Raw genomic sequence first — 17,494 nt, forward strand, 5'->3', positions numbered from 1 at the left:
GGCAAAATTTCGTCCGAAGCTTAGTTTTTGAATTATTAAAGGAAGTAGTTAACGTATGACGGGTCGAATACAAGAGGCAGGCAAGGGTGGCGCGATTCACCGTCAGACGCGGGAGCTTACGCGGGGCGCCTGCTGCGATCAGCTGATCGCTATACACAGACACACATGCGAACACATACATTCTCTCTCTGTCTGTCTGTCTGTCTGTCTGTCTGTCTGTCTGTCTGTCTCTCTCTCTCTCTCTCTCACTCTCTCTCTCATTCGCTCACTCACCTGTACATTTTTTTTTTTTTTTTTTTTTTTACGAGAGAGGGGAAAATGCATTTTATGCATACCCACCGGTCGATCCAGTGAGTTATGTGGGACTCGAGTACCAAGTCGAATTACCAACTCGGTACTCCCTACCCACTAAAAACCCCTCTCTTTTCACGAATTTCCTTTAACACACTGTCCCTCTGACTTCCCGAGATCTGTTTTCACATAACGTCAAAAAATAGTTATTATTACCTTGTTCGATGACTTTTGATGTATTGCTGTAATTGCTTGAAGGAGAAATGAATTTTCCGATAGATCGTACGTTCTCAAATTTAACGTAGATATCACGTTGCAAAAGACAAGAAATCCACACTAAATTATTAACTGAAAGTTTTTCTTCTTTCATGAACTGTATTCTTTTATTAAACTTTAACGTAATCACATTTATTTACTCACTCGATGAGACGAGAAATTTACTAATGACTCTATCACTAATCACTATTAATCACTGTCGAATAATAATTGTTGGCGATTAAAAATCATTCGATGAAAGAAACACGCGCGGACACGTTATTACACGACGCGACGACGCGACTACGCGACAATGCGACGATAATTACGACTCGGCGACTGCAAGCAGTTTTTTGTCATGGTAGGTTGCGGTAGGTTAAGGTACTACTGGCGCTATCGAACGCGATCATGTGTTCGATTGAAGAATGCGGTAAACATAATAAACATTTAACATATTAATATTATTATTATCATGAATGTGTGTGATATCCATACATCGTATGATATCTATTTAAAAATTAATTAGATTAAATAAGTGTTTTTAAAATATTTATTACATTTACTATTATCATATAAAATATTAATATTAAATATTTATTTAACTATTTTATCTATTTATTTATCTATTGCACCTATTTATTTTTAACTATTTATTATCAATGATCGAAAATCGGTCATTGATAATAAATAGTTAAAAATAAATAGATGAAATAGATAAATGAAAACATATTAATTAATCGCGTTTTATTCTCTCTCTCTTTTTCTTGTGTTTTTAATTGCAAAATAAGATACTCCATACGTTAAAAAATTGGTCGCTCTGAAAAGAGCGGATTGTTTTTGATCGCCTTAAAAAGGGCGGATTAATTTTGAACATTTATAATAAATGTTCGAAGTGGCCCCCATCCATTCTAACGCAAGCTCTCATGCGTTTCAATAAATTTTGTTGAATATTTTCCATTACGTCTTCTTCTATGGACCATATGGAATATCGCAATCTTGTTTCTAAATCTTCTACATCTTCAGGGAGCGTTTTGTAGATCGTTTCTTTGCAGTATCCCCAAAGAAAAAAATCCAATGGATTTAAATCCGGGGATCTTGCAGGCCAACGTATCGGACCATATCGGCCCATCCAACGTCCAGGAAACTTGTTGTTTAGAAAATTTGTCACAATCCTGGCATTGTGTGGACCAGCACCGTCTTGTTGAAATATAATTTCTTCTCTTTCCAATAGCGGCACTTCTTCTAGGAAATCTGGTAAATTATTCTCCAATAATTCCAGATATGCTCCGCTGGTTAAAATATCCGGGAGGATAACAGGGCCCAGTATTTCTGTTCCCATAATTCCAGTCCAGACATTGAGCTTCCAACGAGTCTGAAAATTTCTGACTCGTGTAGCTCTGGGATTTTCTTCGCTCCACAAATGCATGTTATGTGGATTAAATATTCCTTCTCGTGTAAATAGCGATTCATCGCTAAATATTATACGAGAAGGGAATCTAGGATCTCTATCCACGCTCCTAAGAAAATTTTCGCAGAATGTTCTTCTCAGAGGATAATCTTCTGGTCTTAAATGTTGCACGCGGGTATAATGATAAGCGTGCAACTTTTCTTCTCGTAATATCCTCTGTACCGTTGAATATGAGAGATTGTGCTCTCGAGCAATAGTCCGAATACTTGTCTCAGGCTCTTGCTCGACAGCACGAATCACTTCTTCGGTATTCCGCAAATTTCTTGCGGTTCGGTTTCTTCCAACGTTGTGTTTATTCAGGAGAACATTGCCCGTTTCGAATAATCTTTGGGCTGCTCCGAGTATAACATCAGGCATTGGATGTCTCGCCCGATTTGGGTATAATTCGGCGTATCGTCTTGCAGCAACGTAATGCTGCCCGTCGGATGCACCGAGTGACATTATCATGTCGTAATATTCTTCAATCGTATAGCTTGCCATGTTCTCTTAACTCTTCTTCTAATAATCGAGCGATTATTGATTTCAATATCGATCGTCTCTCCGTATTTATACGATCCTCGCGGGGGTCCATGCCCCCTCCGCGCCTCCCGCGACGAATCCGCGACCCGCGTGTCGCGGGTCGCGTGTCGCGTGTCGCGGGTCGCGGATTCGTCGCGGGAGGCGCGGAGGGGGCATGGACCCCCGCGAGGATCGTATAAATACGGAGAGACGATCGATATTGAAATCAATAATCGCTCGATTATTAGAAGAAGAGTTAAGAGAACATGGCAAGCTATACGATTGAAGAATATTACGACATGATAATGTCACTCGGTGCATCCGACGGGCAGCATTACGTTGCTGCAAGACGATACGCCGAATTATACCCAAATCGGGCGAGACATCCAATGCCTGATGTTATACTCGGAGCAGCCCAAAGATTATTCGAAACGGGCAATGTTCTCCCGAATAAACACAACGTTGGAAGAAACCGAACCGCAAGAAATTTGCGGAATACCGAAGAAGTGATTCGTGCTGTCGAGCAAGAGCCTAAGACAAGTATTCGGACTGTTGCTCGAGAGCACAATCTCTCATATTCAACGGTACAGAGGATATTACGAGAAGAAAAGTTGCACGCTTATCATTATACCCGCGTGCAACATTTAAGACCAGAAGATTATCCTCTGAGAAGAACATTCTGCGAAAATTTTCTTAGGAGCGTGGATAGAGATCCTAGATTCCCTTCTCGTATAATATTTAGCGATGAATCGCTATTTACACGAGAAGGAATATTTAATCCACATAACATGCATTTGTGGAGCGAAGAAAATCCCAGAGCTACACGAGTCAGAAATTTTCAGACTCGTTGGAAGCTCAATGTCTGGACTGGAATTATGGGAACAGAAATACTGGGCCCTGTTATCCTCCCGGATATTTTAACCAGCGGAGCATATCTGGAATTATTGGAGAATAATTTACCAGATTTCCTAGAAGAAGTGCCGCTATTGGAAAGAGAAGAAATTATATTTCAACAAGACGGTGCTGGTCCACACAATGCCAGGATTGTGACAAATTTTCTAAACAACAAGTTTCCTGGACGTTGGATGGGCCGATATGGTCCGATACGTTGGCCTGCAAGATCCCCGGATTTAAATCCATTGGATTTTTTTCTTTGGGGATACTGCAAAGAAACGATCTACAAAACGCTCCCTGAAGATGTAGAAGATTTAGAAACAAGATTGCGATATTCCATATGGTCCATAGAAGAAGACGTAATGGAAAATATTCAACAAAATTTATTGAAACGCATGAGAGCTTGCGTTAGAATGGATGGGGGCCACTTCGAACATTTATTATAAATGTTCAAAATTAATCCGCCCTTTTTAAGGCGATCAAAAACAATCCGCTCTTTTCAGAGCGACCAATTTTTTAACGTATGGAGTATCTTATTTTGCAATTAAAAACACAAGAAAAAGAGAGAGAGAATAAAACGCGATTAATTAATATGTTTTCATTTATCTATTTCATCTATTTATTTTTAACTATTTATTATCAATGACCGATTTTCGATCATTGATAATAAATAGTTAAAAATAAATAGGTGCAATAGATAAATAAATAGATAAAATAGTTAAATAAATATTTAATATTAATATTTTATATGATAATAGTAAATGTAATAAATATTTTAAAAACACTTATTTAATCTAATTAATTTTTAAATAGATATCATACGATGTATGGATATCACACACATTCATGATAATAATAATATTAATATGTTAAATGTTTATTATGTTTACCGCATTCTTCAATCGAACACATGATCGCGTTCGATAGCGCCAGTAGTACCTTAACCTACCGCAACCTACCATGACAAAAAACTGCTTGCAGTCGCCGAGTCGTAATTATCGTCGCATTGTCGCGTAGTCGCGTCGTCGCGTCGTGTAATAACGTGTCCGCGCGTGTTTCTTTCATCGAATGATTTTTAATCGCCAACAATTATTATTCGACAGTGATTAATAGTGATTAGTGATAGAGTCATTAGTAAATTTCTCGTCTCATCGAGTGAGTAAATAAATGTGATTACGTTAAAGTTTAATAAAAGAATACAGTTCATGAAAGAAGAAAAACTTTCAGTTAATAATTTAGTGTGGATTTCTTGTCTTTTGCAACGTGATATCTACGTTAAATTTGAGAACGTACGATCTATCGGAAAATTCATTTCTCCTTCAAGCAATTACAGCAATACATCAAAAGTCATCGAACAAGGTAATAATAACTATTTTTTGACGTTATGTGAAAACAGATCTCGGGAAGTCAGAGGGACAGTGTGTTAAAGGAAATTCGTGAAAAGAGAGGGGTTTTTAGTGGGTAGGGAGTACCGAGTTGGTAATTCGACTTGGTACTCGAGTCCCACATAACTCACTGGATCGACCGGTGGGTATGCATAAAATGCATTTTCCCCTCTCTCGTAAAAAAAAAAAAAAAAAAAAAAATGTACAGGTGAGTGAGCGAATGAGAGAGAGAGTGAGAGAGAGAGAGAGAGAGACAGACAGACAGACAGACAGACAGACAGACAGACAGACAGAGAGAGAATGTATGTGTTCGCATGTGTGTCTGTGTATAGCGATCAGCTGATCGCAGCAGGCGCCCCGCGTAAGCTCCCGCGTCTGACGGTGAATCGCGCCACCCTTGCCTGCCTCTTGTATTCGACCCGTCATACGTTAACTACTTCCTTTAATAATTCAAAAACTAAGCTTCGGACGAAATTTTGTCGAAGGAAAAATCGTCTTAGAATTGATTCAAGAATATGTCATTTCAGGGACACAGGGGTTATTTTGAATCACCCTGTATATATATATATATATAATGTCATCTTTGCCATTAACTTTAATATTGAAATATAAAGAAAAAAAAGAAGAAAGAAGGAAAACTAAGAAAGAGTTTATAGAGAGAAGAAAGATAGAAAGAAGGAATAGAGGAAAGGAAGGAAGAATAAGAAAGAGAAAATTTAAACGAACACAGATTCTGTTTGCTTATTCAGGTATATAATTTTAAAAATATATTTTTTTATTATTGTATTAATCTATAAAAATTATTTTTCTTATTTGACATATGCGCATATTCTTCAAAATATATTTATTTTGATACAATTAAATTTTTGATACAATTTTTTACAAATTATCCTTCTCTTCAGTTAGAAAAAGTATGTTAACAACAAAAGTCCAAAATATATCCGATATTCTTATCTTCTTTCCAAGATCAAATTTTATAAAGTTTAATTTTATTAAATTATTAGTTGACTTAATTAAAATAATAATTACTATGTTCCTTTGTGATATATTTATGTCATTAATTTTATATATACATTCCGCGTAATTAAAATGTTTCAATATTGCTACATTATGCGCTACATATTTAGTCTCATTACTTTTGTGACAAACCATGTATATATTTTAAAAGAATATTAATTTGAAACCCGATTTCATGTAATAATATTTGTTTTGATATAATTAAAATTAACACGTTTAAAGAAAATTAATTTAATTAATTAATTAAAGCACTATTAATATTTGATATTTTATTATATTATTAAATTTTATCGTTGTCATTATCTAAATTTGAACACAAAATTTTTAAACAATTGAATAATTTATTTGATAATATAATTCTATTCTATATTTTCTTCTCCCATAATACTTTTTTTATTTAAATTCCTCTTATTTTATTTTCTATTTGTTTAAATGTTTTTTATTCTGCAAACATAAAAAATTTCTTCTTGTATTTAAAACATGTATTAAAAAGTTAAGTAAATATCTTTTATGTAAGTATATATTTATTATTTAATATAACACTATTTCCGAAAATAATTTTAATTTTCCTAATCTTATTAAATATGATTTTTATAGTAAATACTTATAGATAATAAATATTAAAAATAGGAATAAATAGTAATAATGATATTATTATAATTAATATTTATAAAAATCATTGTTAAAAGAAAATAACTTTGTATTGAAAAGAAATTTATTTTTGTAAGAAGAGAAATTTTGAAAAAATTAAATAAAAATGTTTACCGATGAACAAATACACGAAATTAAAGATGTAAATCCGAATGAATTGTTTACCAAAAATGAAGAAATTGACGCAATTCGATTATATGATTCGACAGTGTGAGTAGTAAAAATAAAATAAAAATATTACAGTTATAATTATTTTATAAAAAATATTTGTTTCAAATATATGATATGTTTTAAATATATTTTAATAAGCATGTTATACTTCACATAGAGAAATTATTGGCTTCGTGGATGGCATTGAAGCTCCACGATTAATAGGAAATAATAAACAGTATAATTTTTTTAAATTTTATCTTAACAATGGTAATGGAAAACGAATACAAATAGTAGCATGGAATGAAAATGTAGATATTGTGGAAAAGTACATACAATCAAATTATGTAAGTTAGCTTATATCTTTTATAATTTTATATTTTATATTTTAATTTATGTTTTTATTTTAATTTATATTATAATATTATAATTCATACAGAATAGATTATTTTAGTACAAAATTTATTTTATTTTTATTTATTTTTTTATTTTTATAATCTTTTTTATTTCATTTTTTTTTATTTTTTAGTATAAAAATATTGTAATATTATACCGCGTAATACAAAATTAAAAAATAATGTTTAATATTTATTTTTATATATTTACCTCCATTATTCCTTATTTCAATAGACAAGCTAACTCTGTGGATTTTATTTTTACAAGAGATTATATTATAATATAGTATAGTAATATATAGTTGTAATAATGTATGTGTTTATTCTTTTAATAAACTAAAAAAAATCTTTAATTCTATTATAATTATGTATTCAATTATAAATACTGATTCTGAAATATTTTTATTACTATATATTACTTCGAAGTAGTTTACAGCAATTAATAAATGCGTATGGAATAAAATAATTGTAAATTGTATGTCGATAGATTATATACTTAGATGGTTTACAAGCAAGACCACCAAAATTTTCACATTACAATAACGGTAGTGTACCTTTTGAATTACAAGTTCAAAGCAGTACAGTTGTTTCCACTTTGGGAAAATATGAATCTGTATCATCTTTAGATACAAAACCCGATGAAGTAAAATTGAGCGAAGTGTTTACTACATCGAATCGCATTAGTAAGTTTTATGCATTTTTCTTATATTTTTCTATATTATATTTTATATTATATACTATATTATATATTTCTTATATTTTTAATTTTTTATATTTTTAATTTTATTAAAAAATTTTATGTTTAGTATTATAATCTTATTTATACATTTTTAAATATAATAAATAAATAATAATATATATAATAAATGATAATAAATTTGCAGTATTACAAGGATATATAAAAACGAATTTTAGTAGCGTTTATAATAATAAATTAAACAAAAAAATTGGTTGTGGATCAATCACAGATGGTACATTAAAATTGGAGATTCACATTATAAATTTTGTAGATGACAATTATTTTGAAAATGATATACGGAAAGGAGACAAAATTGAAGTTATAGGAATAATGAACAATGCAGGTACATATAAATGTTTAATTATCGCTTTAATAAAGGGTGTCCCAGAATTCGCGGATACAAAATGCACAGCGTGATTTTCCGTGCTAAAAGAAAACTTTTTCTTCTGACAAAATTGCGTCTGAACACTATTTTTTAATTCATGCATAATCTGGAGCGCTCATTCGTTTCCTTTAAATTGTTCTCATTTAGAAAATAATGCTCAGACGCAATTTTGTTAGAGGAAAATATTGTTTCTTTTGGCACGGTCAATTACTCTGTGCATTCCGTATTCACGAATTCTAGGACACCCTGTATAAAATTATGTTCTATGGTTAAAATTAAACAACGTTAGATGTATAGTTACTATTACGATAAGTATTGAAAAGTTAAATATACATGCACAAGTACAAATATTATAAACATCTGTGTATATACGTGCGTGTGCATGCATGCGTGAGTGCGTGCGTGCGTGCGTGCGTGGGTGCGTGCGTGCGTGAGCGTGTGCGCGTGTGCGCGTGTGCGTGCGTGCGTGCGTGCGTGCGTGCGTGTGCGTGTGTGTGTGTGTGTGTGTGTGTGTGTGTGTGTGTGTGTGTGTGTGTGTGTGTGTGTGTGCGTGCGTGCGTGCGTGCGTGCGTGCATGCGTGCATTGTATACATATACTAATAAATATAAAATAAGTCTTTATATATATATTAACACAAATGTTTGTAATGTAATGGAAACAAACTCATAATTTTATATATTTTTTTACTTCATTATAGAACCTCCATATTTAATAGTCAATTCAATAAAAGATATACGTAAGCTTGATGGGCATATGTCGATGCTACAATTATTGAAAGGAGTACATACTCCAAAAAAAAGAAAAATTAATGAAGATGAATCAATAAATAAAATTTCACAAGTAAATAAAAATTTATATTTGTTTTCTATTTTATAATTCAACTATAATAAAAATTTAAATAAAATAAAAATATTATATATAATACATATATTAATATTATATAATAGATATTTACGGAATACATATTTTAAATATAAAAAAAAATATATATCTTTGTGTTTGCAGAATAAAAAAAATATGTAATAATGGAACTTAAATGAACAAAAAAAGACAGAAGTTATTATTATTTTAATCAAATTGTTTATTGTTGCATATTATTAAAAAAAGTTAATTAATGTTATTAGATTTGTTGTTTATTGTTTAATTTGAAATAATATTAAATATATATTTTATTTAATTTAAATGTAGAATTTTAATAATCTAATAAATTTGACATAATTACAAGTTACTATAATTATTCTTTGTATACGTATATATGTATATGTTGTATATTACTGTTAGGGTCATTCCACAATAGGTTGCAAGTGCCCCGGCTGTCAGTTGACAGTTGCGGATTGACCAAAAGCAAAGCAACTTGTCAGCTGATTGGACCTATTGTGGAATGGCCTTTATGTTGTGTGTATGTGTGTGTATCTTTCAAAATAACATTTAAGAAATTAGTTAATTATATTAATATTGTGTATTGATGCATATATATTTATTTAAATTATTGATAGAAAGCTAAATGGCGCGCGCGTAGCGCGCGCCTGTGTTGTTCTAGTTATAGTTAAATCATGCACATATTGCATTAAACTTTTTTTTATTTAAAACTTATTTAAAAATTATACATTAAATATATACGTTTACACACACACACACACACACACACACACACACACACACACACACACACACACACAAAGAAAAGTCATTAAAATAATTCAATCATTTCCATATAAAAATGGAATATCTTAAACTTTAGATGATTTATGTGTGTATAAATATTAAAAGTTTTATTAAAAACATAATATAAACAAAAATATAAATGTCATCAATTTATTTTTTATTAGTTATAAATATTATTTAAAAACTAATATAGTTAATTTGTTTAACTTAGATTTAAAAGTCTATATGCTGTGTATTTCGTATTTAAAGTAGTTATAATGTTCAGTCTTAAATTTTCATTAGTTCATTTAAAATGTTAATTAATTTTTTAAATGAATTAATGAGAAATTTAATTATAAAATTATAATAACAGTTCAAGGAATTAAAATTCTTTATATAAATATGGTTCTTTATTTGATTCTTTATTTTATAAAATTAACTTTCAAACGATCATAAGAGCCAAACGTAAATAGTGGTACGTAAGTTTCAATGAGAATTAGGTTTTTGTTAAAATTAAACTTCTATTTTGTCTCCGTCCATTAGTCGTAAGTCTAAGTAATCTTTATAATTAAAATTGATGATGTGAATTTCTAATTTGTATTTTCCATCTGTAATTGAACCACACCCTATAATTTGGTTCATTTTGCGCATCTCCGCAAAATTAGTTTTAATATATCATTTTAATACTACAATTAGAAATAGTGTAACATTAGAACATAGTAGAAAAAAATTTTCTAGAAAAATATAAAAATATTACATTATAATTAGAAAATTATAATAAATACTCGGATTAATATGTACAACTCAGATTATAAATACTCAGATTAATATGTACAGAAAAATAAATTTATAAAAATGAATATTTAAATAAATTTATATAATATAAATTATTTTATATGATATATATCATGTATTTTTCTAATTTCATAAAGAAAAAAACAAAGTAAGAAAATATAAAATAAAAATTAAATTATTACTTTATAATTACTAATAATTAAGGGAACTGTAAATAAAATATTGTAAATAAATAAAAATATTGTAAAATAAATAATTGACTAATAAATATGTAAATAAATTTATAAATAATAAATATATAAATAATTTTAATAATATATTTATAAATAATAAATATATTTAATAAATTTATAAATAATAAATAAATATAATATGTATTCTTGATTTTACAACAAAGAAATTAATAAAGTAATTGAAAAAAAAACTGACTTACTCATATGATCTGTAGAATTATTTAACACATCACATAATTCTGTAGGTTTTAATTTTACATTTTGTGTGTTTATAAGCCCCTATTTTCCTAAATTTGTTATAGTTGTATTTTTATGTATATGTAATTCAAACGGTATATTGCCGTTATTATACTGTGCCATTTTTGGTGCTTTGGTTTGCACACCATCCAAATGTATTATCTATTAAAATGTATTAAAATGTACTGTAATGTATACATATAAATTTAAAAAATTCTAATTGTTATTAAATTTTTTTAACTAAATTATTAATTTTTTATAAGCTATAGCTAATAAGGAAACTTACGTAATTTGTTTTTATTTTATGTTCTGTATTATCAATATCGTCGTTTCACGCTAAAATTTGGATAGGTCGTCCATTACCGTTGTTCAAGAAAAATTTAAAAATTTTATATTGTTGATTAGTGCCAATATAACGAGGTGATTCAATTTCATCAACATAACCAATCATTTCACTGTAAAATTTATAACTTAATAGGGATAATCAATAATTATATTCAAATATAATGCAATAATAAAGTTTTTAGAGAATTTTTATATAAAATTTATAGAAAGATAATAAAAATTTAGATTTAATTTTTTAATACAAGAAAATGATATCAATGTACATAAATTATTTAAAACTGTCTCTAATAATTATTTATGCATTTATACTGTTTGCGATGATAAAATTTAGGAAATATGTTAAGAGGATGCCGGAGTTGCAGCCGAACTGTGATGGGAAGACTCCCTCACTTGAACATAACTAAAAGCGTCGGTACATTAGCAACACTTATAGTTATGTTACCGACAATATTATCTAGAATAAAAAGACATGCATATATTTTAGAAAGAGCATGTGAAAGCTTTTCTTTATATTGTGTTTAATTGTGTTTATTGACACAAATATGTTGCATTTTCACTGCTCAATAGAGCAGTGAAAATGCAACATACAGGGTGTTCTAAAAAGGTATGTCAAAAAAACGTTGACGCATCGATTTACGAACACGTTCAAAAATGCCACCAGTGCGGGATATTCAAGATCTTCGTGACCGTATCACTGCAGGTTGCGAGACAATCCGCTGTACGCCAGACATTTTTGAACGTGTCCGTGAATCGATGCGTCGACGTGTCACTGCTTGTATTCAGGAAAATGGTGAACATTTTCAACATTTATTATAACATACTCAAGGTCACATTAAAACCAAATATAAATAAGCCTAATTAAACGATTGTCGTCTACAATAATCTACATTAGTCCCAGTCTACATTAATCCTAAATTTTTCCTTGTGTAAGTAATACAGCTAACAGTATTTTCAACATAACTCCTGAAATAAGCATTTCCGCATTTATGTCCATATAACATTTCTTCATCCTTCAGGTGTGAGGAATATCTCCTTAAATTTTTGACATACCTTTTTAGAACACCCTGTATATATATTCTCCAGAAAAGATAGGGATGTATGTGGGAGGAGGTCGGACGTCTATACGCCCATTTGATCAACGAGCGACAGAATCCATCCGTGGCAACGGCATCGACGCATATCCTGTGGAGAGAGTATTCACACATTTTTCAGCCCAACGAATAATTGCTAGAAAACAATATTCGCGGACTAGAAAAATATGTGAGGCCGGAAGTGGCTGGATCGGGAATCGAACCCGAGTCTTTCGCTTTCCGGGCAACTGCTCTAGACAACTGAGCTATCCAGACCTCACACCTAATCCTGCTTTTTAACACAGTGATATGCGACTCCAGAGCGATGTTGATATCTTGCTCGATGGATGCCAATTGCCATGGAGGATCCTTGAAAAGGTCGCTCGCTGACCAAATAAGTGCCGGTGGAGGTATTCGTGTGCACTGCATGCTGGCTTCCGACTGGCCTTCCGTAAGAAAACGGCACCGACGAGCACAATGCCGTAGAGTGACCACATCCCCCAAGATCCTTCTAGTACATACTAAAATCCCCACTGTACCAAATAGCAGTGGCGAATGGACCCTAAAATAGGGCCGTGGCAAGCCTCCAGAAAACTCCATAATGTTTTTTTTTTTTAAACAAACTACGCGTGCGGATCCGATCGCGTGCGATTTAATCGCATTTTTTAAATATTGGAGCGACTTAGCTGTGTCTGTGGAGACCGGCTGAAGCGGCCGACTCCGTCGCTGTCGTTTCCGTTGACGGCTCGGGTTGCTCACGCCTCCTCCTTTTCGCAGCTATTGTCGCCATCGCTTACGCTCTCTCTATCCTGGACGAGTCCCCAAAATGTTGCGCCCGGGGCGAGGACTTCAAGATATATCGAAGACGCACACTAAGAAGGACGGTCGTCGCGGATCGCGTTAAATAAATAAACACTTTTAGAGAACACAAGAACTTTAATAAGCAACACAGAACACACACGAACAATAGATTAATAACACAACGGATTAATAATGGCTCGTATATAAAGACGCGGATAGCTTGACAGCTATTTTCCGACTCAGCTGACCATCGTTGTTTATAAACAATCTTCTTGACTACGGGATCCGGAGAACGGCAGAGCCGTAACGACTCGGGCGCGTAACAATATATAATAAAAATATATTGTGAAAATATTTATAAATATTATATACTTATAAATTTTACAAATATACGATATTACATCAAACAATTTGCATAAAACATTTTATATTGTTAGCTTTTGGCACCAAAAGGGGAGTGATGTGTAATTCAATGACTAATCTACGGAAATGATGTCTCACACCTCTCGCTTCCAATCTCCTATGCCTAACCTTCACGTAGTGGTGCTGTCAACCCAGAATTTGAGACCGGGAAACAATCCCGGTGGATACGAAGGGATCTGATTAGGCAGGTGAGAGGTCCTCCCTTTAGAGGTTGGCCGTGAGGTTAACAACCTAACGCCGGAAAAACTCAATTGTTATGAAAGTGCAATACGAGCCTCAGATAGGATATGAATCAAAACGATCACGACACAAGCGAAGTCTAAGGGATCACGATTTACTCATTGGATTCTGGAATGTCCGGACCTTACTTCAACCTGGAAAAATGGCTGAGGTGGCGGGAGAAATGGAGAGATATGGATTATGTGTGGCCGCGCTTCAGGAAACTAGATGGAAGGGACAGGGAGAGCTGAGGAAAAGAAAATACTCAATATTCAATAGTGGCGGAGAGAAACCTGGCCAGGGGGGCACAGGCTTCTACGTAAATGAGAAAATAAGAAAGAGCGTCTTACTAGTAGTAGTAGTAGTAGTAACGCTTCATTGATCCCCTTAAGGTTACAATCTTCTTACACTTTTCTTAACCTACGATTCTTAACCTAACTCTTAACCTAACTTAGTACTAAGTAAGCTGCCGTGAGTCACCTACTCACGCCAACTTTTGCACACACCACACGTCTTGCCGCGGACTTCCGTTTCCTCTTGCTTATTTATTTATTTATTTTTTTTATACCTAAATTTCATTTTTTTCACAACTCGACTACGCCCCCTCTTCTCTCCTTTCTCTCTCTCCTTTTTCTCTCTCTCACTCTCTCCCTCTCTCTCTCTTCCCCTTTCCCCCTCTCCCTCTCTCTCTCATCCTCTCACTCACTCTTCTCCTCCCTTACTTCCCCTACACCCCCTTCTCGTCTTACTCTTTCTAACTCCCTCATCCACCCCTCCCCCTCTCCTTCCTCTCCTAATATCCAACTCATCGCTTCCTGCCAATTACCCTCTCCCTCTGCCCATTCTCTACACTTCCCATACATGTTCCCACGTCTCCCCTTCCCCCCGCATAACCTATATGTCCTTTTCTCCTCTTCCTTCCAGTATTTTGCTTCCCTCATTTCATTTCCCAGCCTAAATCTCGCCACCCTCTGCCATCTGCTTTCCCCCCAGCCCTTCTTTAAGTATTCCGGTATCCCCTCCTCTTTCACCTTTCCATAGCACTTGCTATACCTTGAATCTCTTATTTTCCCCTATCTCTGTTTCTCTTTATCATTTCTCTGTTTCTCTTTATCATTGCCCTCCAGTTCCCCATACCATCCCTCTCCCTCCCCTCTTCTTCTTTCCACTTCCTCCATTTCCATCCCTCTGTTCTCAAAGAATGCCCTCCTCTCCTTCTCCCACTCCGAATCTCCCCTCCCCGTCCAACCCTCTTCCCTCATTTTCTCCCAGCACCTTCTAGCCAGCACACTCCTCTTACCTTCCTCCAATTTTTTCTCAAATCCCCATGCCCGTCTCCCTGCTCTTCCCCTTAACTTTTCTCTTTGCAGTTCCTCTCTTACTAAGTATCCTGGCGTTCTTCTGTCCACTCCTAACACCCATCTTCTCTCCTACTTTATATCCCCTTTCTCCTCCTCCTTGCCTTCCCCCTGCTCTATTCCCCTCATGTTCCCTCTTTCGTCTTTCAACACCTCCTCCTTCTCATCCCATCTCCACCAATATCCATCAATTTTTACTCTCCCATTTCTAACCCACACTCTCTTCCCTTTTTTCCCTCTATCCTCGCAAAATCCTTCAGTCTCCATCTTAGTCTTCTCTTCTCCCATGTCAAGTCCTCCATTATCCTTTCTCTCTTCCCTTTTAGAAGCAACTTCTTTCCTAGGACCTCCCACCTCTGCTCCTCATTTTCTAACTTAACCAAGACCATCTCTCTTCCCTTTTCCTTATCCCCTCCTATTCTAAATTACTTGTCTTACCACCACTCTCGCTCCAATCATCCCCAATATTTCCTCCACTGTTTCCCTCCTTTTTTTCTCCTTTATTTTCAATCCCCTTATTATTATGTTATTCCTTCTTTCCTCTTTTTCATTTCTTTCTAATAATTTCTCTATCTCTTTTAATCTACTCTCTACTCCTTTCTTTTCCCTTTTTTTCCCCTTCTCTTCCTTCCTTTACTCTCCCCTCTAGCATTTCTATCCTTTTTTCCATTTTTTCTATATCCTTCCTTATGCTTTCCCTCTCCTTTTTCCCTTTCTCCATCTCTTCTTTTCTTGTCTTCTCCATCTCTTCCTTCCACATCCTCCCTTGCTCCTTGAAACCTTCCTTCATCTCCTCCAATTCCTCTCTTAACTTTCTCCCCTGTTCTTTTACTTCCTCCTTCATCTCCTCCATCCTTCTATTAAACTCCTCTATTATTCTTTTAATCCCCCTTTCCATTCCCTCTCTTCTTCTCCCCCTTCTTCTCCTGGCGATCGAAATGCTTTTTTACTTGATTTAAAAGCTGCCTCCTCTTCCTCTCTGCTCCTTTCCATTTCCTCCCTTTTCCTTTTCCACATCTCCACTATATTATCCACACTTTCACTCCGTTCCCTTCCTTTCCTTCCCTTCTTTCCCCATGTCCCTAAATTTCCCTCCATACCGTACAACTCGCAATCACTCCTTCTACTCGAGTTTCCTCTCTATCTACTCTCTACCCCATGCCTAACCGCTAGGCCGCTCACTACCGCGCGCTACCTGTCTACACAATCTATACTCCGCGCGCTACCTGTCTACACAATCTATACTCCGCGCGCTACCTCTCTACACTATCTATACTCCGCACCTAGCCCGTCACTGTAAAATATGAAGGCGGTAATATTATGGTATGGGGATGCTTTACATGGTCTGGTATTGGTAATTTGGCTCGAATTGAAGGCATTATGACGGCAGAAGGATATATTGATGTATTGTGCGAGAATTTGGAAGAATCTCTTTTGAAATTGGGTTTAGAAAACAACTTTGTCTTCCAGCAAGATAATGAGCATAAGGCCCTAAGCATAAGGCAAAGAAAACCACTGCATTTTTCAAATCTAATAAGGTAAAATTGCTCGAACGCTACAATCACCAGATTTAAACCCAATTGAAAATTTGTGGGCTTATTTGGACGTGAATAAAACGAACATGAGTGACAAGACATCGTACTATGCAATACTCCAGAAGGCCTGGGAGGAAATTGATCCTGAATACTTAAAGAAATTAGTCGAGAGTATGCTTCGCCGACTTGAAGCGGCATTGAAAGCCAAAGGTGGCCATACCAAGTACTAATCACCATTAGAATTAACTTTATTTATTTGTTGACTATTACTTCTAAAAGTGTATGATTTATTTTGTCCAGGGCAAAATATAACAATATTGAATAATAAATTTTTTACAAAAGAATTGAGCATAATTTTTATTATTTCATATTTTCTTTATTTAAATACTTTGAAATGCTTCGACTTTCCTGTATCTAAATCTATTTACTTGTTAAAAGAATAGTTATACTAACAAATTCAATTTGTTGAAAGGTGTATGATTTATTTTGTCCAGTACTGTATCTCGGGTGTGAGACAGGGGGACGCGCTCTCAACACTAGTATTCAATCTAGTGCTGCATTCAGTACTGAAAGAAGTAGTCCCAGAAGAAGCCTCCATCGCTACTAAGTCTATACAGATTTGTGCGTATGCAGATGATGTAACAATTATTTCTGGTAATGTGCAAGAACTGAAGAATATCTTCCTAAAGATGGAATTACTAGCCA

The 17,494-nt window shown here is 33.7% G+C and overlaps 1 protein-coding gene across 1 annotated transcript; it reads left to right on the forward strand.

The window, feature by feature from the left end:
- Positions 1-6,522: 6,522 nt before the first annotated feature.
- On the forward strand, positions 6,523-9,184 carry LOC145968157 (uncharacterized). The gene is made up of 6 exons (XM_083093443.1): positions 6,523-6,669; positions 6,788-6,956; positions 7,492-7,687; positions 7,889-8,086; positions 8,827-8,969; positions 9,135-9,184. Exons 1-6 carry the CDS (start codon positions 6,566-6,568, stop codon positions 9,150-9,152), a joined length of 828 nt encoding a protein of 275 aa, XP_082949569.1. The 5' UTR covers positions 6,523-6,565; the 3' UTR covers positions 9,153-9,184.
- Positions 9,185-17,494: the final 8,310 nt, after the last annotated feature.

Source organism: Camponotus vicinus, unplaced genomic scaffold (assembly GCF_025532165.1).
Source record: "Camponotus vicinus isolate PSW18456_S1 unplaced genomic scaffold, iyCamVici1.0 SCAF_3, whole genome shotgun sequence".
In the NCBI taxonomy this organism is placed as follows: Eukaryota; Metazoa; Arthropoda; class Insecta; order Hymenoptera; family Formicidae; genus Camponotus; species Camponotus vicinus.